Here is a 26955-nt window from a genome sequence, read left to right as displayed (position 1 = left end):
CAGGGGGCTTGGTTTGGAGCTCGGTCTGTGGCACAGAAGTGCAATGATCTCTTCCTATAGTGCATTCTGGCTCCCTTTTAGGTTTCTTTACCAAGAGGACCTTTTGGAAACTTTCGTTTCATTATTTTAACTCCGTTAAATCCGTTTGTTCAAGGGCATTCATTGAATAAGCTTGGAGTTTCATGGCCAGGATAAGGAAGCTTGGAATATGGTCACATTTGTTTGGGCACCTCCTGTTGCTTTTCTTTTTAAAACTGAAATTATTGATCTTATCCTCTGTACAGTCCAGTTTTTAAAGGATAGGTGAGATTGTTTTCAGCCTTACATTTTTCCTATATGTAAGGTAGGTATCAGTCAGTTTCTACAACCAAAACCACTCTAGGTATTTTATTATTTTATTTTATTTTATTTTATTTTATTTTATTTTATTTTATTTTATTTTATTATTATTTATTTATTTTGGGAGGGTGGGCAAAGGGAGAGAGAATCTTAAGCACGTTCCACACCTACCACCTGGGGCTCTATCTCATGACCCTGAGATCACAACCTGAGCCAAAATCAAGAGTTGGGTGCTTAACAGACTAAGCCACCCAGGGGCCCCTCTCTAGGTATTTTAAACAGCAGAGCATTTCACACAGGGAATTGTTTACAAAATTTCAGTAAGGCCTTGTGGAGCTAAAGGAGGAAGGGGGCTCTGCCCAAAGCCCTGGAGCCCACACTCCAGCCAGCACAGTTGCCTCTGCCCTGAAACTACCAGAGCTGCCATCCAAACAAAATGGCTTTTCCCAACTTTTAAGTCTATTTGTATGCCTCCTGTTGGCAAAACCTAGCTGCTAATACAGTTTGGGAAGACAGAGTTTTCAGCCTAGAAAGGCTCCATGGTCAGAAGAGACTATATGGGGTGGGTGTGGAGCTGACACAAAGAAACAATGTTCTCTTCGACAAACTTTAATGAAGATCCAGGAGTCAGAGTTCATAAAAAAGCAGATTTCCTTTCCAATTAAAAAAAAAAAATGCTTTGGTTTATCCATGAGTCTGCTCCCCATTTCTTTGTCACTTAACTTGCTTTCCCTGGAGAGTTGTGTTGTGAGGAAATCCAGTCTTTGTTTCCAGCCATTACCTTTCTTCAGAGCCACAGTCCTTATATCTGACTATGGACCAAGCTTGACATCTCTACAGAGCTGCCCCCCAGGCACCTTCCCCCCAGTCTGAGATGAGATAATGCCTGGAAGAAGACCCTGCCGGGTCAGGCACATGGTCAGCCCTCCACCAACACTAACCATTAGTTCCTTTCTGTCTGCCTTCAGTATTTCCCAATCAGAATTACTTTTCTTATTCTACCCTTGCCTGCACACTGGTTCCTCTTCCTGTGTTCCCTCTCTCCTAGAATGTAATAGCCACGGTTATTCAAATTCAAAACCTTAGTCATCTTGAGGTTTGTTTTTTTTTTCCCTTTCATACCCCATTCTGTATCTAATCCTGTAAAAAAAAATTTCTTAATGTTTCACAGGTTCTTCCTTTCTTTTCCCCCAGTTCCTTACTATATATCCACCTGCATATGATTGTAAAAATCTCACATTCAGGGGCACTTGGGTGGCTCAGTCAGTTAAGCGTCTGACTCTTGGTTCTGGCTCAGGTCATGATCTCAGGGTCATGATCTCAGGGTCATGAAATTGAGCCCCGTGTGAGGCTCCACACTCAGCTCAGAGTCTGCTGATTCTCTCTCTCCTTCTCTCTCTGCCCCTCATCCCACTCACTTGCTGTCACTCTCTCTCTCTATCAAATAAATAAAAAAAAAAAAAATCTTTAAAAAAAAATCTCGGAGCTGCCGCCAGGGAGGAGCAGGCCTGCCACCTAGGACTGGGAGGGAGGAGGAGGCGAGAAGATGGCAGACGACCCCAGTGCTGCCAACAGGAACATGAAGATCTGGAAGACCAAGAAGTTCATCGAGAGCTTGGAGACGGCCCGCGGCCATGGCACAAGCATGATATCACTGATCATTCCTCCCAAAGACCAGATTTCACGAGTGGCAAAAATATTAGCAGATGAGTTTGGAACTGCTTCTAACATTAAGTCAAGTAAACTGCCTTTCGGTGCTGGGAGCCATTACATCTGTACAACAAAGACTCAGACTTTATAACAAAGTTATAACAAATGGCCTGGTTGTTTACTGTGGTACAATTCTAACAAAGAAGGAAAGGAAAAGAAAGTCAACATTGACTTTGAACCTTTCCAACCAATTAGTAGGTCATTGTATTTGTGTGACAACAAATTCCATACAGAGGCTCTCACAGCACTACTCTCAGATGACAGCAAGTTTGGCTTCATTGTAACAGACGGTAGTGGTACACTTTTGGGCACACTCCAAGGAGACACAAGAGAAGTCCTGCACAAATTCACTGTGGATCTCCCAACGAAACATGGTAGAGGAGGTCGATCAGACTTGTGTTTTGCTCTTTTAAGAGTGGAAAAGTGACATAACTATGTTCAGAAAGTAGCTGAGACTGCTGTTCAGCTGTTTATTTCTGGGAACAAAGTGAATGTGGCTGGTCTTGTTTTAGCTGCATCAGCTGATTTTAAAACTGAACTAAATCAATCTGATATGTTTGATCAAAGTTGCAATCAAAAGTTTTAAAATTAGTTGTTATTTCCTGTGGTTGTGAAAATGGATTCAACCAAGCTATTATCTACTAAAGTCCTCTCCAACGTGAAATTCATTCAAGAGAAGAAATTAATTGGATGACACTTTGATTAAATCAGCCAGGACACAGGCAAGTATTGTTTTGGAGTTGAAGACACACTAAAGGCTTTAGAAATGGGAGCTGTGGAAATTCTAGTAGTCTGTGAAAATCTGGATATAATGAGATAACAGTCTTCATTGCCAAAGCACGGAAGAGGAGAAGATTATCTAACTCCAGAACAAGAGAAGGATAAATCTCATTTCACAGACAAAGAGACAGGACAAGAACATGAGCTGACTGAGAGTATGCCTCTGCTGGAATGGTTTGCTAACAACTATAAAAAATGTGGTGCTATATTGAAAATTGTCACAGATAAGTCATAAGAAGGATCTCAGTTTGTGAAAGGATTTTCTGGAATTGGAGGTTATCTTGCAGTATCAAGTAGATTTCCAGAGAATGGAATACCAAGGAGGAGATGATGAATTTTTTGACCTTGATGACTACTAGGTGGTCAACATGGGTCTGGCAAAATGTGCCTCATTCTCCAGCATCCAGTCCAAGGAGCATACCTGTGGTGGAATACAAACAGATCCCTGCCTAACAATTGAAACATTTCCAGAACTTAGTCCATGAGCACTGGATATTGAAAAGAAAACTGAAACAAAACCAGACCCAACCCTACACTTTGGGTTGTCATGGTGTTAGTGCAGCAGCCTAGAACTAAGTTCCTAAAATGGCACTTTGGACTAATTTAGAAAAGAACCCCAGTTTTTACTTTTACCTGATGGTGAAATTGGTTGCTTTTATATTTTATGAAGAAAAAAAATTTTTTTAACCTTCATACATAGAATCAAAAATACTTTAACTGCTGCAAAACTTCAAAAGTTAATAGAAATGAGAGCATAAAAAAAATCTCACATCTACTTTCCCTAGTTCCATTTTTTCCTATTGCCGGTATAGCTTGCTTGTATCTGCTATCAAATCAGCACTCTTCTAATTAAGAACTTTGGAAGACTCCCATTGGATTCAGAATAAATCTGTCTCCTTAGTCTGGTATGTCCACCATCACAGATTCAACCCTTCTTCCTAGATAGCCTTCTCCCTGTATTATCAATTCACTGACCTAGGATTATTTATCACACCATACCCCAGACATTTCCCCCAGCCCAAAGACCCTTTCCTCAGCTTCCTTGGCCTTCCTTATATATCAGTTGAGATTTTTTTCCATCCTGTGTTGTTTTCTTGATTTCTCTTCGTCCTAATTAGAGTGAGTTGTCCCTAAACTTCCATTGCATTTTGAACTTCTTCTATTATGGAAGGGTCTGTTTTGTATTACTCATACAATTCCTTTATCCTTGAACTGTGAGATCCTGAAGGACAAAGTCTGTTATTTTCTTTGAATACCATTCTCCCACCATCACCATCAGACTTTGCCACACAGTGCTTGACACTTAAAAGATGCTCAATAAAGCCTTGTTAAATTAAGTTGTCAGGGTAAACACATACACACAAGTTCTACTAGTAAGATGTATAGGATTACAAATCTAGGGAAACTGGAAAGATCAAAAATGTAGAAAGGCACTCCTGCATATCACATATTGATTTTTCTAAAATTTTCCATGCTTTTGACAATATTCACAGACTTCATCATGGACCTTTGCAACAAGTTCTGTTAAGTCTTTAGCCCAAAAGACTTTGTGATCTGTTTGGTTTCATATTCATATACATAAGATAAATTTCATTACCTTGTCCTAACTTAGTGCCCTGTAGCCCCCCTTAATCTAATTGAGCTGACTTACCTATTTTGTGACAAGCACTAGTCACACAAGTTCAAAGCCACTGATATCTTAGTTCTGATTTTTTTCCTCATGCTCAAAACATCCAATAGGTTCTTTATTTCCTCTCCCATCCAAATAGGTTATTTCCTAACACATTTTGAGATTTTACCATGTTCTCAAAAGTACACTAAGAATTTTGTATGCATTATTATTTAATTCTCATCACGGCTCGGTAAAGTGGGCACATCCCCATTTCTTTAGATGGAAAAAGTTGAGGCTCAGAGAGCCTAAGTGATTTGTAGGAAGGTCATACAGTCATTTAAAGAAACACTCAAAGACTTTCTTATTGGTACCCTTCAAGTATTTCTAACATACCATCCTGTATTGTTATTAGGAAAACACACTGGTCTATACAAAGTGAGGGTTTTCATGGTAACTTTGGGAAGAAAATGCAGTTGAGATGTCTAATAATAGCTTTGCAAATTAGCATGTATGTAAGCACACATTTAACTAAGATACACACATTTAATTAGGTTTTGTGCATTCATTTTTACTGAGTGTTAAGCACTTTGAGGACCTTGAAGGAGATCTTATCTTCCGTTGAATTAGAAAATCTGTAGAGAAAAAAGTTTACAAGGACTTGCGGTAAATGGTCTGGATTATGCGATGACTATTCTTAGTGTTGTGGGAATTCAGACAAGAGGAAGAGTCAGTGAGGACTGAGGTGGGAGGGGGCAGGTTTCTTGTCACATTAAGCACTTCAGTTCTTTAGTTTGGGTAAGAAGAGGAGAGTATGTGCTGTGTTCGGCTGAGAAAGAGAAACAAGCAAGAGCAGGTGGTTGTGGAAGATGGGGGTGAAGGAGAGGTTAGAGCAGGGACAAGTCAGAGATGAAAGTCCCTGTGGAGAATTATATGGAGTAGGTTATAGGGAACATAACGCAGAGGGGAATAAAACTCAAAAGGACAGTTAAATTTGCTGTAGAAGGGAATATGGAACCATTAAAGTTTTTAAAGCAAGTAGTAAGAGACTGAACTAAGGAAGCTAACTAAGAAATTTTAAATTTGTATTCAAAAAAGTACACATTATAAGCACTAGTCTGCACTTTGCTACCTACACTATTTCAGCCTCCTCTGTACTTTGAAAACTTATTATATTGCTTTAGCTCTGGAACCATGCAAACATATTTTTAAAAGGAATGTCAAAGGTATACCAGAATTGTTAGTTTCCTAAGTTAATTTAATATTTTAACAAATTTTAACCTATTTGCGTGGTTCAAAAGTCAATGGTAAGCGAAGCATTTGTTACATGGATATATAGTGCATTATGAGAAGATGTCAAAAGGGGAAAAGTCATCAGGCTTATGCATGTGTTTTTATCTCTTAAAATATACTCTGTAGATCTTTCCATATCAGAGCACAGAGGGTGTTCTCATTTCTTTTTTTATATCTGTGCAGCATTCCATTGTGTGACCATGCAGATTGCTTCATCTTAGTGTGGGTGTAGCGGTGTTCTCAGGCCCCAGAGTCTCCTCCACGGGGGTTGCACAGTGCGGTATTCACATCAGTGGTAACTGTCCGCTAAAGTTTGTCCAACAAGGATGTGGTTAAACATTTAGGGTTTTGTCAGTGTAATAGGTGAGAAATACTACTTCCAGGTGGTTTTCATTTGTATTTTTTTTCCATGTGATTCCAGAGGTAAGCAAGAATAAAAGAAAGATGCAGCTGTTGATTGAAACAAGAAAATCAAGAGGAAGGTCTGATTTGAGGGGAAATCTTATCAGTAAGGCTTCTAACTCATCGCAGTTAAGGACAACGAGAGATGTCAAAGAGAATGTCATCCTAGAGAAATGGCAGGGCCCATGAAGAGGCAGTGTGGCAGTAATCGTTATGCATTAGGACTGGATTTAAGCTGTGTTTTCTCATAAAATTCAGGCAGCTTGATATAAACCAGGGTCCTGATAAACATCACTAAAATTTATTTTCTTTACAGTGCTTTCATATTTTTGTTCATCAAAAGTGAAATACCAAATAACACGTGTTCTGTGGACACCACACCATTAATGACAGATCATGTGAGTACAGTATGGGAAACAAGTGATTTGAAGCATAAAAAAATTAAGATAAAAGGAAAATGCATAGATTTGAAACACAGATGAGAAGGTAGTTTTTTTTTTTTTTTTCATTCAGGGCCATCGACAGTATGTTTGCATGTTTATTATAGTTAGGTCTACGTAGCAACCAATCAAGATTGCCCCAGGAAACTTCTCAGCAAACGCAGAGGTCTATTTATATCTACTAATGGTAGATCCCAACTAGAAGATGTATATACAAGCCCATATTTTGGAATGGCTTAAGGATTTCTGCAATGGGAAGACCCTAAGTATTGAAGAGGAATGTGAAAGTTACTTTAGAAAGAGGGAGGAGACAGGTCTTAAAGTAGGCCAGGGGAGAGCAGTGGGGAATTGATCAGAGGCAGTAAATGAAAGGAAAAGTCAAGTCATATGAAAGGAGGAGTAGGACTTGATTTTCTTCCTTTTTCTCTTTCATCACATCCTGTTCTACTCAAAGGTAAAGACAAGAAATATGTAAGAATTGACTGTTTGAGCTTGAAGAAGCTTAATTAGCCTGGACTAGCAAATCTAGATTGAACAGGGACAGCCTGTAGGAGAGCTGACAAAGCATGAAGGCCAGTGGCTACATACACAAAAGTGATTTCAGGACAATTCCCTATGCCCATGAGCCCAGACTCTAGTCCTTCCTGGTTCAAGTCTCTCTTCTCTCTGAAGCCGGTCCAGTGCTACCCAGCTGCCCTCGGAAACCAGAGTCCTGCACCCCTGCTGGAGCACTGCCTCCCTGGAAGGTGCTGCCTCTACTCCTTACTTCAAAATTAACCTTTTCTTCTCCCTTCCTTCTTCTCCCATCAAAACCCTCATCAAATAACATGACTGAAACCTTAGTTAAATTGACACAAAGTTAACTAATAATTAGCTAAAGTATAAGAGAAAAGAGATTTACTAACCCATAAACATCTCTAATCCAGAAGATGTTGCAGAGAGAGAATGGAGGAATTGAGACGGAGTGAACATGTCTAATGTTCCTTGCCTCCCCTTGGAATTCAGATACCTCCTGACCAACCACTCTTCACACCAAGGGAGAGAAAAAGAAAAATGCAACTCAGAAAAAGATATATAGTAGGTTAACTGCCTTAGATTTTTCCAGGCACGATGGAAGGATATAAGCAAACCAAGTGTAAAGATACACAGAGAGCATGATTGGATATCATGCAACCATACATTATGAGCTCCTCCTCATTGAAAGAAAGCGTTGCCATACTTAACACATGACAAAGAATTCAAAACTAGTTTATCTCTTACAAAGGCATTAGGAGTATCACATTAAAGAAATGTCAACTAAAAGGCAAAGATGATTACATTCAATATTAGAAATATTATAAATTGGCTTATAATTCTTCCTGACTTAGAATATTAACCTTAAAAAAAGAATATTAACCTAATCATGAAACATGGCTGAAAATGTTTTATTAACTAATTCAGCTAAAGAAAACTGAATTTAAAAAGTACCTATCAATCTTAAGTATTCTGTACAAGAGTCTGAGTTTTCCTTGGTTCTAATTTTTTTTACAGATTATTAAAATATGCAGATGAAACACAAGCACGGTTAACTCCTGTTACTTTTGATAGGTGTATCAAAATAGCCATATATTAAACTGAAAAAAATTAAACAGAGAAGTTTCCAACTGCCAAACCTTTCTGAATGAAAGAGGAACAGAATCAGAAACATTTGAGTCTGGAGATATGCACAGAATCTGAATGTGTAGTGTCACATGCTCATATTTTAAAGTATGTTTGAGAAAGAAGAGAAAAACATTGAAAATCTTCTTGTCACCAGTGATTATCAACTGAATGCTGTTTCTGTTTTGGTTTGTGCCAATATTTTCCATAGGCGATCAACAGCAGTCAAGATTCCTGTCCTGATTATTCCTGGGTGGATAAACTTTCTACAGCCCAACGGCGCACAGTGTAAGAAGAGTTTCTGTTATTCTTTTCATATTTGATTAAAGCAAGGATTACCAGAGTGAAGTGATACTCATCTAAGTTCAAGAAGCAAATGGTAACATAAGCTTTGACTCCCAAAGTTCCATGGCAGACAGACTTTCTTGTCCCTGCTGAATTTTTAGGTATAGAGGTCCGTGATCTCAGTGTTTCAAGAAATTCCCAACCCACTGCAGTAATAAGTAGCTGACAAAAACAATCTCATTTTGCAGCACTTTTGTGCCTAAAGTGAAATAGGTAATACAGGCCAGAGCATATGATGACCAACAGGCTCTCGGCATTGACAGTCGAAGTAGGCAGTACACTTCTCTAATACTGCACTGCCCAGGATGCCTGGCCTCCACTTCCTCCAGGAAACCCCTACACTCCTGTGTTAGATGATTTTATAGTCTCAAGATATTCATTTACAAATATAGTAGAATATTTTGGGTCCAGGTAGTTATACCCTTCACTCTCCTAAAGACTGAGAGAGTTTGGCTCACCAGCAGTCCCTGTATTTTAGAGTTTCTTGTGGGATGTTTTTGGATTAGCAGAGAAATATGAAAATATGTAAGTGGATAGCTTGCATTTTACAATCAATGACTGTTTCGGACTTTTTTCGGTGGCACACATAAGCCCTTCAAGAATATAAAGCATTTCCTTTGTTAGTATGTACACTGACCTCACAGTGGGAAAGAGGCTGTGCCTGGTGCATAATAAATGCTCAATACATATTTGAATCAATTGAGTGAATGAAAGAATGAGCTCACAGAAGCTTTGGAAGGTAAATATGCTGCTGTTTTTGCTCCAGAGTAAAACAGATCTCTCAAAACAAAACAAAACATTTTTTCACAAACCTCTGCCCTTCTAAGGGAATACTTGTTAAGAAAAACATTTTTCATTGTCTCATGATTAGCCAGACCTTGTCTATTAGTCCGGTCTGTGTCTGGGACACCCCTTTCAGGACTATGGAGTCCAGCTTCCCCATGACACAGGGATTTCCAGTGTGGATAGAACTGATTGCCAGGTTGGCCCTGTGAGTTCTTATTAAAATAAACCTTGAGAATTTGTTTTTTAAGCTTGGAAAGGAATGTTCATTTGTTTGTTTGCTTGTTTGTTTTTGCCTAAAACTCTTTCCTGTTTCATGTCATTGCCCTTTGTATAAAGTGAAAGGGACTGTTCCAAAATATTAATCATCTCTCCCCAAAATTATTGGGAACACTTGTCTCATGCAAATGTGGCCCAAGTCTGAGGAGTCAACACGACTCCAGTGTTTAAGATGAAATATTTTCTTTTGTAAAAAGACAGGAAATATTTTACATGAACTATCCAAATTGTTTAATTAAATCAGCACCTGTTGACCATACCCTAGTCAATGAAGGCATAGGCAAGCATGCATTTAGTATTTTGTCTGTCCTAGCCCTGTGCTGGATATTACTGAGTGTTTAAAAGAGAAGCATAGAGCATAGTGTCAGTCCACAAATAGTTCATATTTAGAAAGCCAAGTTTATTATGCAGGACGGTATAATGATAGCAATAGTCACATCTAAGTAATGACAATTTATAATGATAATCCATTATAATTTCTGTAAATCATGTACTTCCAAAACTAGGCAGTGGGGGACAGAAGCTGCCCTTTTAGTCCGGATGCCTCGCTAACCCTGGAGGGTATTTCTTTAACTTTGGACAGTCACAGAGCTTGAGACAGATGTGTGATTTCTGCATAACTGCTTGTGATTTACACTTTGAAGCATGGTTTAGTTATGAGTCCATTTGTGTGTTTGTCAGAAATACTGCTGTGGGCCAAGATTAACAGTGATGTATTTGTTTTTTAAGGGGCTGCAGTCTTGCAGTGATATCTGGAATACTCTATGGGTCTACATTTGTGCCCATCATTTATATCAAGGACCACAGCAAAAGAAATGACAGTATATATGCAGGGGCAAGCCAGTATGGTAAGAGTAAAACATTAGTTTTCTTTATAAATAAACTCAACACCTGTTTTCCTACTTAAGAATATAAAAAGAATGTGATCAGAGTAAATCTTGGTATATGATTTTATCTTACTTTTTCATTGTAAATGGTGAATTAGAAAACCACTAAAGACTAAAAGTAATAAAAAACCATTTGAGTCTTTTTATATGATCGTCAAAATACAAATATAATCAACTTTATTCTAATCAGGGTTTAACACATAGTTCCTGGCTTTACAGTAAGATTTGGAGATTATTTTCCAGTTAGGTAATCTCTGAGAAAATATGTATTCTTCTGCTCTTTTAAAAAAAGCTAAAGTGCAGTACCTATCACTTTAAAATCAAGTAAAGGTCAAAGTATAACCTTCCTAAAGGTCAAAGTATAGCCTAGTCAGAGGATATTGTTTTTAAAGCATAGAGTAGTGCATTGAACAGCCCAACATAATGCTCCCAGATTATCTCAGTTTCTAGTGATAGATTGAGTCTGTCTGTTGTAAACTCAACGCTCCGTCCAGTGGCCCTTATACAGGCACTTCAGGAGATGAAAGAAGGTCTATTTCAGGGGTCCTATCATTTTGTTGAAGCATGGCTTCCACCCATGAACTCATAAAAGAATGAGATCATAGGTAATAAAGTTCTGAATTGGATGGTACAGAAAATTAATGTGATCTACGTTCAGATAAGGGAGAAATTTGGAAGGCAAAAGTCATGAGGGAGAGACTGATGACAAAACTGGGATTGGAAAGATTTTCATTGAGTGGCTAGACTGCAGGGACACTATTGTTTCTTCCTCCCTTTTTAAATTCAGTCCAATTAGCGTTCAAACCTTTGACTAACTTCTTTTTTTTAAAGATTTTCTACAAATATTTTTTGTGTTCTTATTATTTTCATCTGTAAAAGATAAGAACCAATAAAAATAGAATAACATAGGATAAATTAAAAGAGAAGGAAAAACAAGAATGAAAAAATACAATGGAACCAGGAACGAGTCTAAAAGCTGTGACATATTTGTACACTTGCTAGAAATGAGCTATAAATTTGACCCTAAGATTTCTCATAGACACAAGGGAAATCAAATCAGTCCCACAATTCAGTGAACACAAGATAAAAAGAACTGATCATCCAGGAGCACCGTTTTTCTTGGTCCTGGGCCATAATAAATAACATCAACAATCTCTGCATAAACAGTACAATCAATTCTTAGGGACCTTTCTTATGACAACTTTAATGCCGTCTAATAGAAACACACTTTATTCCACTTCGTTAAAAAATAATTCTAGGGAGGTGCAATTTTTTATTTCATTTATCTAACAAACACGTATTACATGCACTGTGCTAGACACTATTCTAAGCACATTACAATAATAACTCAGTTGACCCTCATAGGAAGCTTATTAGTTAGATGCCATCATTACCCTTGTTTCACAGTTTAGAAAATTAAGACAATGAGGGATTAGATAATTTGTCCAAGTCTCAAAGTTTAGTGGATTGCAGATCCCACCCAGCTGGTCTGTGCTTTTATTAAATATGCTATGTTGCCCCTTGTGGTAGTTTATATATGTGTTGTTCTTATATGATCCACAAGTAAGGTTGAAGATTTTAGAAGAATAGACACACTTTTTGACCTTCAAGCTTTTCTCCTTAAACCTGACCACTTACCTTTGTCAAAACTTTAGTTGAGAGAAACATTGAGTCCAATGTGAACTTCCCAGCCAAGAGCCTGTAGGATACCCATCTGTATGACGAAAGGACAATCTGTTTAAATAGTCAGTGCACTTGGGGTTTCTCAGATGACCACCTTCATGTGTCATTAACTCCCCCATGTACTGAAGCCTACAGTAAACAACTAAAGAAAACCCTCTTTGAGATAACTTCCTGAATAGGCTTCCATATAGCTGTCATCTGCAACAGAGATGCTGGTCTCCAGATTGGTCACCATATAAAATTAGCACCCCCCTGTATTTTTTTTTAAGATTTTTTTCTTAATTTATTTATTTGACAGAGATAGAGACAGCCAGCGAGAGAGGGAACACAAGCAGGGGGAGTGGGAGAGGAAGAAGCAGGCTCGTAGCGGAGGAGCCTGATGTGGGGCTCGATCCCATAACACCGGGATCACGCCCTGAGCCGAAGGCAGACGCCCAACCGCTATGCCCCAGGCGCCCCACCCCCCTGTATTTTTCATGCCACCCCCACTACAGTCTATTTGGAGATTTGCTACAATTGCCATTAGTAAAATTAAGTCCGAAGCCTATTCTTAAAAAGAAGATCATATTTGCATAATATTTATAGTTTCTTGTTTATCTTTCCAAGATAATCATAAAAACCAGCCTTTTAGAACTGATTATAGTAACTAATTTACTACTTAATATTTCTAAGTTTTAAATATGTTAATTAAAATTCTATATAAACAGCATGTAGAAAACTAGGATGATAAAATATAATTAATGGTTCCTTTACTTTTAAGGCTAATTTTGATGAGTTTGGTTTATTTTGAGAACCCTAAACATATTTGGGATGAATAAAAGGATGCATTTGAGAGTTTTGTGGTCTGTATTTTCAGATTTAGACTACGTTTTTGCACACTTCAGTGGCATCTTTTTTACAAGCACAATCTACTTTCTGGCCTACTGTGTAGCCATGAAAAATAACCTTAAGTTATATCCTGAAGCAGTCTTGCCAGGTAAGAACATTTACTACAAAAAATCTTCTTACTCTGTAAAAGTATTCTCTACTCACTTAGCTTGAATAATCATCTTCTGGAAACCAAGCCATCCTGAGCGTGTGGTCTGTGTATATATTCCCTAATTGCTTTGGCCCAACTTACCACTAAATATGAAAGATTTAAAAACCATGAAACTTGATACGAAATGCCAGACATTACAGAACCTGAAACTTGGACAGTGAATCCAAGATGATTTCTTGTGCCAAAATACCTTGTGTATTGACCATCAGACTTTATTATTTCTTCTTCATTACCTAAGGATGCTTATTAAAAGTCAGAGTCAATAGAACTTTGTAGTCACTTAGGTAAACAAACATTTTCTCTGAAAAATAAGGAGAAATTGGTTTAGAGTTTGAAAAGGGTATATGATAAATGCACATTCTTTGGACTTAATCCATTCAGCACTGGTGGTAAAAAAAATATATACAATTTCTTATATAGGAGTTTGCCATAAAGCAATTTGGAATGTAGGCCCACAAGTAAAAAAATAAAATAAAATAAAATAAAATAAAATAAAATAAAATAAAATAAAATAAAAATTTAAGAATAAAATAAAGTGTATGTCAGAGATTCATTTTGAATACCTGATTCATTTAGGTCAAAGTATGCCACTATACCTTATAAAAAATGATAGAGTATTTATTGAACACCTAGCTAAAGTATCCTGAACATTTTATCTGGTATATCCTGAACATTTTATCTGGTATTTTCATTCAAATTCTAGGAGCTTTTTTTTTTCTTAGCTATAAGCATCATTCTGAATTTCACATATTATTATGTTGATCTTTTAAAGTAAATGGTGTTTGCAGACCATGCCCAAATCCAATATCTTCCCTAGGTCCCTCTCCACTACCCAATTTTATCTCAACTACAACTTTGGGTATTTTATTTAATGTCAATAAAATGAAAACACTGATTATTATACACACAGCAGTCAAGAACAACAACAAAAAAAAAAGACTTGGCATCCAAAATGATCATAAAATCATGCTGGCCAAATATGTCGATAGGAATGCATTGATATGAGCACTTTAATATCCCCACTGTTTCCAGAGTGTGGACTTTTCAGGAGAGGAACGTGGTTTGTAAATGTGCACCGTTTGCGTGTGTTTCAGGATTCCTGTCAGGAGTTCTTTGGGCAATAGCCACCTGCTGTTGGTTCATAGCTAACCACGCTCTCAGTGCTGTGGTCAGTTTTCCAATAATCACTGCTGTAAGTAGCTGAATGTTTCTCCAAATTTTTGTTTCTCAAATGTAAATCTGATTTTTCTGAAGCATTCTGAGTGAATCACTGGGGACTGTCATGGAGTTCAGTTGTGCAGGAGGACAATTTGTGTAAGAGATTCATGTAAATTCACCGATACCCTCTCACCTCATGTCCCTGATTACTAAGAGACCACCGCTAGCCTCGTTTTAGCAGGTTTATTCATCTTTGATATCCTCGCAGTTTTTGTCTGGCCCTTTTACCTGATGCCATTTTGGATACATTGTAATTTGCTGTTTATAACAATACTTATCTCTGTACAACAGTTTACAAATTAAAAATGCTTTTGTGTATATTCCGACCCCTGAATCTCATGACAATGTCACGAGCCAGAAAGTACTTCAGAATCCTCATATGGTACTTCAGTATTTTTAAAGGCTTTCAGGAAGTCCTAAAGCAAACTGTTGTCTCTGGATGAGTTATGTGATTAAATCTTAAGTTTTGCTTGGTGCTTACAATGGGGTAACTGGTAACATATTATTTCCTCAGAAGAGATCATTTATTTTCTAGCACTAGATTCTTAATAGAATGTAACATATGGAGCCTTTTACAGGGGACATAAATAACAATAAATAATATTCCTCAAAAAAATCTATAGTAGACAGAGATTTGGTTTTTCTGTCACTGTGTCTTGTATTAAATTATGGTAAATACTTGGGATAAAACATTAAAGCCCAATTCCATGGAAATAAATTGCTGAGATAGGTGAGGTTCAGGGAGACGGTTGATGGGAGTAGTCACTGTGGCTCTTGGAGACTTGCCTGTCAGAAAGACTATTCTCGAATAGTCTGTGATATAAGCAAAGTCTTCTCACCCACCAGGTTTAGCTTCCTCTGGTGCTTGGAGATTGTTACCTGGGAAAAACAGTTGTTTCTGGGACTTGAGGGAATTGGGCAAAAGTTCTAGTAGGGGGGCGCCTGGGTGGCTCAGTCATTAAGCGTCTGCCTTCGGCTCAGGGCGTGATCCCAGAGTCCTGAGATCAAGCCCCACATCAGGCTCTTCCGCTGGGAGCCTGCTTCTTTCTCTCACACTCCTCCTGCCTGTGTTCCCTCTCCCTCTGGCTGTCTCTCTCTCTGTCAAATAAATAAATAAAATCTTAAAAAAAAAAAGTTCTAGTAGGTTCTTGCTTGGTTTCACTTTTGTTACTCTAGTCAAGAACAATATTTTCTCCATGCAGAAAAGATTCAGTCTTTTCCTCAAGGATCTTACATTCTTCTTTATTTCTTGGGAGAACTGGATTTTTTCAACATTAACTTTTTTAGTGGAAAATTTCAAACATACCCATCATCTGGCTTCAACAGTTATAAATATGATCAGTTTTATTTTATCAAAAGAGCACTTTAAAAAAGAAATTCTAACAACGCTGTTCTTCCCAGGTACGTAAATTTCCATTGTTATATACCCACTGGTAACTAGACTGTGAGTTCCTTGAAAGCATCTATAGCTTATTAGCAAATAACATTTAATTAAAAAGTAAAGAGAGAGGGGCGCCTGGGTGGCACAGCAGTTAAGCGTCTGCCTTCAGCTCAGGGCGTGATCCCGGCGTTCTGGGATCGAGCCCCACATCAGGCTCTTCCGCTATGAGCCTGCTTCTTCCTCTCCCACTCCCCCTGCTTGTGTTCCCTCTCTCTCTGGCTGTCTCTATCTCTGTCAAATAAATAAATAAAATCTTTTAAAAAAAAAAAGTAGAGAGAGAGAGAAAGAAAGAGAGAGAAAGAGAAGGGAAGGAAGGAAGGAGGAAAGGAAAGGAAGGGAGGAAGGGAGGGAGGGAGGAGGTGAGGGGAAAGAGAAGGGGAGGGAAAGGGACGGGAGAGGGGAGAGGATGGGAGATGAGGGAAAGAGAGTGGGGAGGAAGGGAAGAAAAAGAAGAAAAAAACTCATGTGGCAGGAGCAAGGGCTTGTTACTCTGCTCCAAGTCTTTGCTGATAAATCTAAAAGCTGAATCAGTTTACCCAGAAGTTCAGCTTCTCAAGGTAGTCCAAGCTCACCTTGTTTTCAAAGGCTGACTTACAAATATGTAACTTATATTCTGTTTATGAAAGGAAACTGTGCAATCCCGGTTGCCAACACAGCTATGTCTCTTACCTAAGCTGTTCTTCCTATTTGGCTCTCCTTTGCCTGAGTCAAAGAGTATGTACACACTTTGACCTATGCTTGCGTGTACTTTTAGCAAAACGTCACTTCTTATAACCACATTACTCCTCACAATTACCCTTAGACCATGTCTAAACTGGTATTTAGGAAATCATCAGCCAAAAAGCCTCGAAGGTCAGTGATACCTTTTGGCATTGTCTTCTATCATGTTCTCTGAAGGAAAATAAATTTCTAAATTAGAGAGGATAAAATTCTTGAGTGATTGGCCTGATAACATTATTATTATATCTCCTTTTCTATTGTTTCCTTCCACCCTGTCCAAAGTCAGTATGGAATTGCCTAAAGGACCCAGATGCTTCTTGTTTGGTTTGGATTTTGAGGCTTAGGACCTTACGTCATTGATAAAAGACAGTTCCTCTGACCTATTTCTCTGGCTCTTTTGATGTTGAATTTTCCAGACACTGATAAACAGAGAGTAATGTATTTTTACATGCCAGGAGTGGAGTCAAACTTTGTTGACCCAGTCATGTAGACAGTTGGAGTAGTGGAGGGGGAAAAACATGTTGGATTGTTTATGAGGAACCCTTCCAGAGTTTGTGCAGGGCTTGAAAAGGAATCATAAAAATGCTGATACAATACCCTCTCCACAAACACCATGATTAATCCAAATTCCAATTTTTTTCCTTCTCGGCTAGAAAAAGTTAATAAACTTGAATAGCTTCAAATTTTGAACTGGAGAATCATCCTTTCTTTCCACCTCATTTCTTCTCATTTCCCTTTCCTAGATTATTTCATTCCTGTCTGAATAAACCTATTGTTTATTTTTCCTTACATGGCTTTTCTGTCTTCCTATAATACTGTCTTTAGCATCCATTGGAGTTTAATGCTAGACATAATTCATCACTGTGCAATAGTTATCAGTTCAAGAATTTTTTTAAAGTACGTTATTTGCCAGATCCAAAAGAACATACTAACTACAGTTTCTTCAGTTATGAGATTGCCTCATGCCGAAAAAAAGTGGTTAATTATTCCCACACTTTTGGGGCATCTGGGCGGCTCAGTCAGTTAAGCGTCTGCCTTCAGCTCAGGTCATGATCCCAGGATCGAGCCCCACTCCGGGCTCCCCGCTTGGCGGGGATTCTGCTTCTCCCTCTCCCGCTGCAGCTCTTCCTGCTTGTGCGTTTTCTCTCTCTCTCCCTCTCTCTCTCTCAAGTAAATAAAATCTTTAAGAAAAATTATTCCTACACTTTCTCCTATTAATCCTATTTCTAGTATCCTAAGTTCATTTAAAAAAATAAATCATTTGCTTATTAAAATTTTATTATAAGTAGATCACATTTATTAAAGTAAATCACATAATAGTATAACATCATCAGTGTAATAAATATGAAAATCAGAAAGAAACAAAAAAATCTTCATTTTTTACCGAATGCTACCTTAGTTTAATGTTGAGTTAGGGTTGAGATTATGAATAGTTTTCCCTGAGAATACTGTGTTACTGTTTTTACGGTAGAAAGTTATTCAATGAAAGTATTAGGTCAGCTCTCCAATATACTATATTTAGGTAGAGTACACGTTACAGAAAAAAATAACCAATTTAATTACAGTTTTTCTTTTTATTCAAGGGTCCAGGATTTATAGCTGCAATGTGGGGTGTCTTCATGTTTAAGGAAATACAGGTATGTACAAGAAAGGGTAGATTTAGAAAACAGGTGTAGAGCCAGGTAAAGGCATTTCATACTGTGTGTTATTTTCTGAAAACTGTATGTGACCCCTAAGCCCAGGGCAGAAAACACATGAATGGATTTGACAAACTCAGATGTTCAAAATGCTATCATCCCTAATAAGGAAATAAAATACTAAAGATATGATAATTATTATGGAACATGTTTCTCTCCACCCCAGCTCCCAGAGGGAAAATGCTTTAGTGGACTTTTTTTTCCATGAGAGATTTTGGCTACATAATCCATTAAAATATGATAGAGGGAAACTTTATTTAATGTAAAATATTAAACAAGATGAAAGATTTTTTTATCCTAAAGATTAAAATTTCCCTGAGGCAAATGGAATTTGGGAATACTAAAAGACATTCAAAGAAAGATTTTTTAAAAAGACACCTTTAAAAAGACAGCTAAGGTCAAATGCAGCAGAATGTTTTTCTTTAAATGATAAGCCATGACCAAGTAGGGCTTAATTCAGCAGTGCCAGGAAAGTTCATAATAGGCAAATTATTTAGGATAACATAATATTAGGTAAACAGCGAAAAACTGTGTGATGATATATATTTAAAAGACGTGTGCTGAAATTAAAAACCAGGTTTTTTTTATTTGAGAGAGAGAGAGCACAAGCAGGGGGAAGGCAGAGGGAGAAGCAGACCCCGTGCTGAGCAGGGAGCCCCATATGGGACTCGATTCCAGGACCCTGGGTTCATGACCTGAGCTGAAGGCAGATGCTTAACCGACTGAGACACTCAGGCACCCTAAAAACCAGTTTTCAATTAAGAGAAAACCTCTTAGAAGTGCTAAAAATAGGAGAACGCTGTCTATTAAAACAATAGCAAACGTGTAGCTAAAGTGAAACCTAAAAGTTCTCTCTCAATCATACCTCAATAAAGCTGAGAAAAAAAGGAGTTCTCTGTGAGTTGAAAGTCAAAGATTTCTCCATCACTGCTATTATTCAGTATTTTCTGGAGATCCTAGCCAGTGTGGTAAAATAAAATTAAGAAACAGAAATAGATGTAGCAAAGAAAATGAGAAAACTGTCATTGGCATGTAACATTATCTGCTTTAAAAATCTAAGTGAATCAGCTGAAAATCTTGAGATCCAATAAGATCACTTGGTAAGGTGCCAAAATATAGGATAAATATAAAATCAATAGCTTTCTAATATGCCACCAATAAGCAATTAAAAAGAGGAAAATAGGGGCACCTGTATGGCTCAGTCGGTTAAGTATCTGGCTCTTGATTTCAGCTCAGGTCGTGATCTCAGTGTCCTGGGATCGAGCCCCAAGTGGGGCTCTGCACTCAGCAGCAGGGAATCTGCTTGAGGATTCTCTGTCTCCCTCTCCCTCTGCCCCTCCCCCTGCTCATGCTCTCTCTCTCAAATAAATAAATATTTTTTTAAAAAGGAAAATAAATGCTATTAAAAACTACAAAAATTATGAAAGTATAAGAAAATAATCGACAAGGAATTGCTAGATTTATAAAATCATTCACTTTACCACAAAAGTTTACTACAGAACATAAGAAAATATCAGAACAGATGGGGAAGCTCACCACATTCCTGACGGAGCAATTCACTGTTGTTAGTAGGCAGTTGTTTCCAAGTACAGTCAGTGTGGTTCCTACAAATTCCAATGGAGTTCTATCTGGAATTTTGAGAGTGAGTTCTAAAGTTTGGCCAAGTATGGATGTAAAAATAGAGAGGACCAAGCTGGAAGCAAAGAGTGACTTTTATTGACCTTCTGGACTTTAAAAAAAAAAAAAAACTTACAAATCTGTCTACAAACAAAACTTAAGAAGTATCCAGTGAGACAGGATTCAGGGCAGGTGCCTAGTTGCCTCTTAACAGGTGATTTAAAGGCAAGTTTTAAATACTTTACATGCCAACTTGCTTAAGAAAGAGCTGTCAACTAAACACTGAAACCAAAATCCTATTAGAATTTTTTTAAGATTTTATTTATTTGAAAGAGAGAGAGGGCATGAGCAGGGGGAGGGGCAGGCAGGGGGAGAAACAGACTCCCTACTGAGCAGGGAGCGCGACACGGGACTCGATCCCATGACCCTGGGATCATGACCTGAGCCAAACGCTAATGACCTGAGCCAAAGGCAGGTGCTTAACCTACTGAGCCGCCCAGGCTCCCCCATCAGAACTTTTAAAAATGATTTTTCTTAGAAACAAGATAAAACCCTAGAGGAAAACAAAAGCAAAATGTATCTTTAACGACTTTTAGGTCCTATCAGTATGTCTTGAAGCAGTACTCGAAAACACATATTTGTAAGTCTAAAACCTATAGCAGTAAGAACTTAATCTGAAATCCAAGCACTTTTTGTGCTAAAGCGTTTAATGATTTCATTTAGTCTTAATGCCATCCGGGCACCACTCGGAGGCTTTCCACTTCCAGTGCTCTTTGATATCTGGTATCTGTTCGTCTTTGGGAAGTTTGTTTTAGAATTTTACTTTGAGCTAATTTTAAACTTAAATGTACATTATTATCTTTAGAAACATACTTTAGACACAATGTCTACAGAAATGCCAGGGCAAGAAATTACTACCACCACAATTTATAGGTCAGCCGCTACTCCCAGGTAAAGGAAGAGATCATCTGTCATCTTAGTAGCTGTTTCAGAGATCCAGGTTAAAAACTTTGTGCTTTGGGGAAAATGTTAGCATGATCTTTCTAAGTGTTTATATTCACCTTTGACAAGGGGAAACTAGTGCTATTGCTCAAATATAATCCGTCTGTCTTTAGGAGACTAGGCAGTTTGGATACATTCTTCACCTCAAAGAGGAAAAATATTTTACTCTCTGAGAACATTATTCTTCTGACTACACAGACAATAAAGGAGAGAGCTAAGCAAAGTAGTCACATAATTAGGTTGTAAAGTGCTGATAATTGAGGACCCATATGTTGTTTTTTCTTATTTAAGTCATTGTATCAAGTGTCTAATTCACAAAGGACACTTGGAAATCACCTGATTGTATTCATTCTTTGAGCAAATATTTGAGTGTCTCCTCTCCTTCGGTACTGGGTACTGGTATCTAGTAAAGGTTGCAGTCTTTAAAACTGATGTCAGGGAACATTACAGCCTTAGCAGGAGTGTGTGTGTGTGTGTGTGTGTGTGTGTGTGTAAACAAGCCGCTCTGTACTTGGAAAGGCTTTGTGGTACTTTCGTTTGTGGAACTTGTACTAGAGTGACTTCTGGTAGCATTCATGCTCATAGAGAATCAGAAAATTTAGTTGGCCCCAGCCCAACTTACAAAGACCTCTCCCTGTCATCAAATAGAGGTCAGTTAATCCATTTTTCCCCCAATTCTTGATGAAGTTGAAGAAAGAGGATATATGCTTTTTGGAATTTTGACTATGTATTAATTGGCATTAATCTTAAGAGATAATAATAATATTATATGTGATATTATGTATTTATATAATTTGACTGTCAGGAGATCTCAATGTTGTTTTAAAATTTCTATCTAAAGTTAGGGAGGTACTGGTCCTGTTTTACTTTGCGATGTTCAAACCTTGCCTTAGAGCATCAGGACTTATATTTAAAGAGGGACATAGACAGCATGGCAACCATTCAGATGGGAACAGCCAGGGAGCTTGAAACTATTTCATATGAAACATGGTCAAAGGGGCTAAAATACTGGTCAGGAAAAATAAGCTTTAAGAATATAAGACAGTTTTTTTTTTAATGTTTGAGGGTTTATCTTGTGAGAGTGAGATTAGAATTGATCTATCTGTACCCCTGGAGATAGATAGAACTTACAGTAAATTGGGGCACCTGGGTGCCTCAGTCCGCTAAGCATCTGCCTTTGGCTCAAGTCATGATCCCAAGGTCCTAGGATTTAGTCCCACGTCGGGCTCCCTGCTCAGCAGGGAGTCTGCTTCTCCCTCTCCCTGCTTGTGCTTTCTCTCTAGTTCACTCTCTTTCTCAAATAAATATATAAAATTTAAATAAAGAGCTTACAGTAAATTAAATATCTTTACTTAACACAGCAAGATACTTTGTTAGGGGCACCTGAGTGGCTTAGGTGGCTTAGTCGGTTAAGCATCCAACTCTTGATTTCAGCTCTGGTCATGATCTCAGAGTCGAGAGGTGGAGCCTGGCAGTCAGGCTCTGAGATCAGTGGGGAGTCTTTCTGAGATTCTCTCTCTCCCTCTGCCCCCCCAAAATAAATAAATAAATCTTTTCTTAAAGAAAGGTATTTCTTGTTTAATCAAAGATAGACTGGCTACATTGGGAAGTGGTTGTCAGTGTTTCCCGCCTTTAAGACCAGGGGACCCACCCATAGTTGGGCAAGACAAACAGTCTCTCTGTTCCTTCCTTGCCCTTCACATCCATCTCTGTCTCTCCAGCTGCACGTCATCATCTGTGCCCAAGAAGGCTGTAGTTGCCTCCTCCATCATCTCCTTGCATCCATTCTGGACCCCTCCAACCTGTTCACCATCTACAGAAAAGAGGGTGGACTTTATGAAATGTGAATCCCATCTTTTAACCACATCCAGCTGCCCATTTCTTTAATGTCTTCCCCATTACTTGGAAAAATAAAACCCCAAAGGGTACATGGCCTGTGAGATCCCATAAGCCGGGGCCATAGCCCTCCAACCTGGTTTTGTTCCACTTAATTCCCGTAGCTGTGGTCACACTGACTTCCTTTCAATTCCTGGCAAGTATCACACTTTATCTTACAGCAGAGCTTTGCATATAAAATTCCTTCTACCTGGAATCCCTGCCTGTTTCCTTGCCCAATTAATTGGTGCTTATAGTTAGAAGCTTAATTCCTCACCCTCCCAACCAGCCTCACTAAGATTCCTTTGTAACACCCCTCAGAAACAATCATGGTCATTTACTTATTAACACCCTTCTCCCTTTGTAACATTCTTTTTTGCAATGATTAACTTCTGTCTCCCATATTACACCATTATCTGAATAAGGGCACACCTTGCTTACCATTTTAACCCCAGTGCATGTTGATGCAAAGTGGGTGCCCACATGTGTTTACTGAGTGGGTGAATTAGGAAGGTTCTAATGGGTTTGCAAGACAGTCTGGATGACTAGTTGGAGGGATAGCAAAAGGCATACAGGAAGCTGTTAGTAAGGTCCTTAGCAATCTGGACGTTCTGTGCTTTCTGCATGTTCGATTCAGATTTTCTTAATTACACTTACTCTTTTTTTATTATGCAGGGTCTACAAAACTACCTATTGATGATATTTGCATTTTGCATCATCTTGACTGGAACATTATGCACTGCTTTCTCTAAAATCTAACAATTACAAGACCAGCAGATGGCAGCAGTGGGTAAGAGAACCCTGCTACAGGACTCCTAGTGATTATGCTGAGTTCATTTTCACACAGCAAATGGATCTCAACCCGTCTTGGACTGGGTAAATGATTTTTTTTTCACAAATGTGAGAATAAAGGAAAACTAATTTGTGGTCAAGTATAAAAATGGAAAATTCTTCTAATGAACTATTTATGTCGGTAGGACTTTACTGGGTGATTAAAATGTCTGTCTTCTTAACAGCATTACCGCTGAGAGTGCTCCTTTTACCATAATATGTACTTGGTGTTGCAGAAGCAGCAAAACAGTGTGGAGTTCATATACACAGAGAATTTTGTCTATGTCCAAGTTTCCAACATATTACCCTTGTTAATGAAGAGAGGCAGAAAAACGTTGGGGAGAGAAAGGGGAGAAGACCTACCTTATAATGGAATTAGATTCCAAACCTGTCTAGATCCTTGCCAGAAAAAGTAAATGTCAGAGTTGGTAACTGAATATAAAAAAGGCCATTTCATTTTTTGCCCAAACTTATTTTTACTTCAAATTAATATTGCTCAACTCTACGTCACCCCCTCATCTTAGCTCAAAATGCTTTTGATTATCTACAGATAAAATCTGTCTTCAAAGGACAAAGATTTCCAACCATGGAGAATGTGCATATAATACATCTACAGACATATACAGATACGCACATGTAAATACACACACATATATGTCTGTATGATTCCAAACAGGGGAAATTCTAGAGTTGCTGTAGTGAGGGTCTAGTTTATTCGAGTAAGAATTTGCAGGGACCAAACCCTTCTTTGTATGTAAAATTTATTATTTTTTTCTGAAATACACTTTCCTAAAATCCCTCTTTAAGCTGGAAGTTTTCTTCCTGTGTTAACTGGTGGTTTCCTTTAGGGAAAAAAAAATAACGGACATGCTATTTTTATATAGATATTCCGAAGAGACAGAACAGCATTCTATTTAAGTATATGAGCTCTGGTGCTGACCCGAATGGCTTTCATCTTCATTGTATGACTTTAAAGGAGTTCCCAAGCCTCCTGTTTCAGATTCCTCATCTATGAAATGGACATAATGATAATGATAATGGTTATTGTAAGGTTCAAATTAATTAAAATCTGTAACATGTTCATTGAGTGTCTGGCACTTGGCAAACATTGTATAATTCTTAGCTATTATTGTTATGTACTGTTTGAGAAAGAAAACATGTCTGTAGATTGGGGAATATTTTGTAAGAGCTACTGCCCTCACCACCAACCCATCTAAACAACTGGTTATTATTCATTCCTCTATTTGAGTGCAATTTAAATAATGATACTAGGGTCTCTATTTCCTTATGAATTCTTCGATTGTAACACCTTACCAAAACTCATTTTAATTTTAACCTGAAATATAATTATGTTGATAACTTTAAATAAATTGACATAACTCAAAAGCTAATTTGCTTAAATATACTTTCAAATTTCATACGTATAGCATTCAATTATTCTGGAGTTGAGATTGCCAATCTATATGCAAAATTTTTAATGTGAAATAAAGCAATTTCAGAAGAAAGATGAAAAAAATCTTATTACCACTGTACAGTTTCTGCTACCACACAATGCTTTTAGTGTTGGTAAGAGATAAAAGTAGTGTGGGGGGTAAAAAAAGCTTTTCAAAATGGTTACCATGCAGAAAACTTACTATGTAGAGGTTAGTCTAAACAGGTGATGACCAAATGTCCATTTCTTTGCTCAGTTTAAGAAGTTAACACCTACTCTCTCTATAAGTTTTGAGGCTTTGTTCTTCCTTGTCTAGTATGGTCAAATTCATGTGTTTTAACTTCTTGCTTGGCTTTCTGTCTCTGTGTACAGAGAAGTCACTACCTTAAGTAGGGAAGTGGCATCCCAATAAGGCTGGCATCCAGATTATGGGAATTGTTTATTATCAAAATAAAAACTCTTAAGCTTCTCAAAATTCCTAATGGGTTTTATGGAATTAATAGTACCGCGTTGCCCCGGGGTTACCAAATCTCCATGTATTCCTCTTGTATTCATTTGTTTGTACTACCTATATGTATCGATATTTGTGAGCTGAAAAACACATTGATAAAAAAGGCAAGTTGTAGAACCATGTGCACAGCATGATACCATTTAGGTAAATTTTGAAGAATCAAAGTAATATACATTTTTCTATAAATGCCTATATATGCAAAAAATTAGAAAAACACATATACAGAGCTCATAATAATGTTTGCCTCTGGTGAGGATGAATGAGATCAGAATGGCCACACCAGGGTCAGGGTGAACTTGAGCATTGTCTTTAATACTCTAATTTTTATGGCAATGAATTGATATATTTGTTCTTTAATATGTGTTAAAGAGTCAACAGTGAAAGAGCTCAGAACATGTGTTTAAGTGTTAAAGTAATTAAGACTAGGTAAGGAAGATATGAGTGTACATTATTTTCCTCTTTATTTTTTTTTTAGTACTTTTTAATTTCAAGACAAACATGCACACGCACATGCACACACAAGTAAAAAAGAGATCAAGGGAAAGTTGGGAAATTTTCCAAATTAAAAGTCCTACCTTCTTAAGATAGAATCTAGAAACTCACTTTTCTACCCTCCTTTGCAGTAGGATCTCTCCTTCCTGATTATGTAGCCTCCGAGGTCAATTTGTGGTCCTGCTGGAGATTCTGTGAGCTACCTAAAAACATTTGTGTCAGAAAATTGCCTCATCATAGGCAGAGTTAAGATGGTGGAGAGTGGGGGACCCCTTTTTCAGATGGTCCCCTGAGTTGAGCTGGATAGGTACCAGACCAGCCTGAACATCCACGGAATCAGCCTGAGACGCAGGAAGATACATCTGGATCTCTACAAATGAACATCTCCAGTGCTGAGTATTGAGGTACGAAGTGGGGAGCCGTGAAACCGCGCGCAGATATCGGAAGATAAACGGAAGGGGGAGGGAGCCACCGTGTCTGGGTGCCGGGAAGCGGTAGCCACCTGCACGGGGAGCGGGTGGACTCGTGGACGGCACCACGAGACAGCAGACACCGTGAGCCGGGAGCGTGCACCACCAGGCATCTCACAGAACTTCAGAATCCCGGTGTGCTCACTGGAACCAGACTGAGACCGGGAGCTCCGGGAGTGCGCGCAGGGTGGCTGGCGGCTTGCGGTGTTAGAAAAGACAGTGAGTCTGTGGCCTCTGCCACAGAAATAATGGAAATGGATGTAACCAAATTTTCAGAAATGGAATTCAGAGTAACAATGGTCAAAATGATGAGTAGACTTGAAAAANACAAATGCACGCAAAACTAGAGGCTCTGACGGCCAGGGTCACCAAAGCAGAGGAACATATTAGCGAATTGGAGGATGGCTTAGTAGAGGAAAAAA

The 26955-nt window shown here is 38.2% G+C and overlaps 1 protein-coding gene and 1 pseudogene across 10 annotated transcripts in view; both read left to right on the top strand.

The window, feature by feature from the left end:
- TMEM144 (transmembrane protein 144) overlaps positions 1-26955 on the top strand; it is a 51419-nt gene that overhangs the window by 11768 nt on the left and 12696 nt on the right. For 6 of the 10 annotated variants that reach the window (XM_019802210.2, XM_011228011.3, XM_034661462.1 and 3 more), the window contains 7 exons: positions 6450-6531; positions 8423-8499; positions 10348-10466; positions 13045-13164; positions 14322-14419; positions 18190-18243; positions 23473-25535. In XM_019802210.2, coding sequence (XP_019657769.1) covers positions 6450-6531; positions 8423-8499; positions 10348-10466; positions 13045-13164; positions 14322-14419; positions 18190-18243; positions 23473-23556 — 634 coding nt within the window. In that variant the 3' untranslated portion in view covers positions 23557-25535. Of the gene's footprint in view, positions 1-6449; positions 6532-8422; positions 8500-10347; positions 10467-13044; positions 13165-14321; positions 14420-18189; positions 18244-23472; positions 25536-26955 lie in introns of those variants that run through there. The other 4 variants (XR_002143194.2, XR_004625797.1, XM_011228014.3 and 1 more) reach the window with 4 other exon arrangements.
- Positions 1763-6435, top strand: LOC117802413 (annotated as a pseudogene).

The sequence above is a fragment of the Ailuropoda melanoleuca genome, chromosome 5 (assembly GCF_002007445.2).
Source record: "Ailuropoda melanoleuca isolate Jingjing chromosome 5, ASM200744v2, whole genome shotgun sequence".
Lineage (NCBI taxonomy): Eukaryota > Metazoa > Chordata > Mammalia > Carnivora > Ursidae > Ailuropoda > Ailuropoda melanoleuca.
The sequence above is the reverse complement of the archived record's forward strand: the minus strand, read 5'-3'. Positions and strand labels throughout refer to the sequence as shown.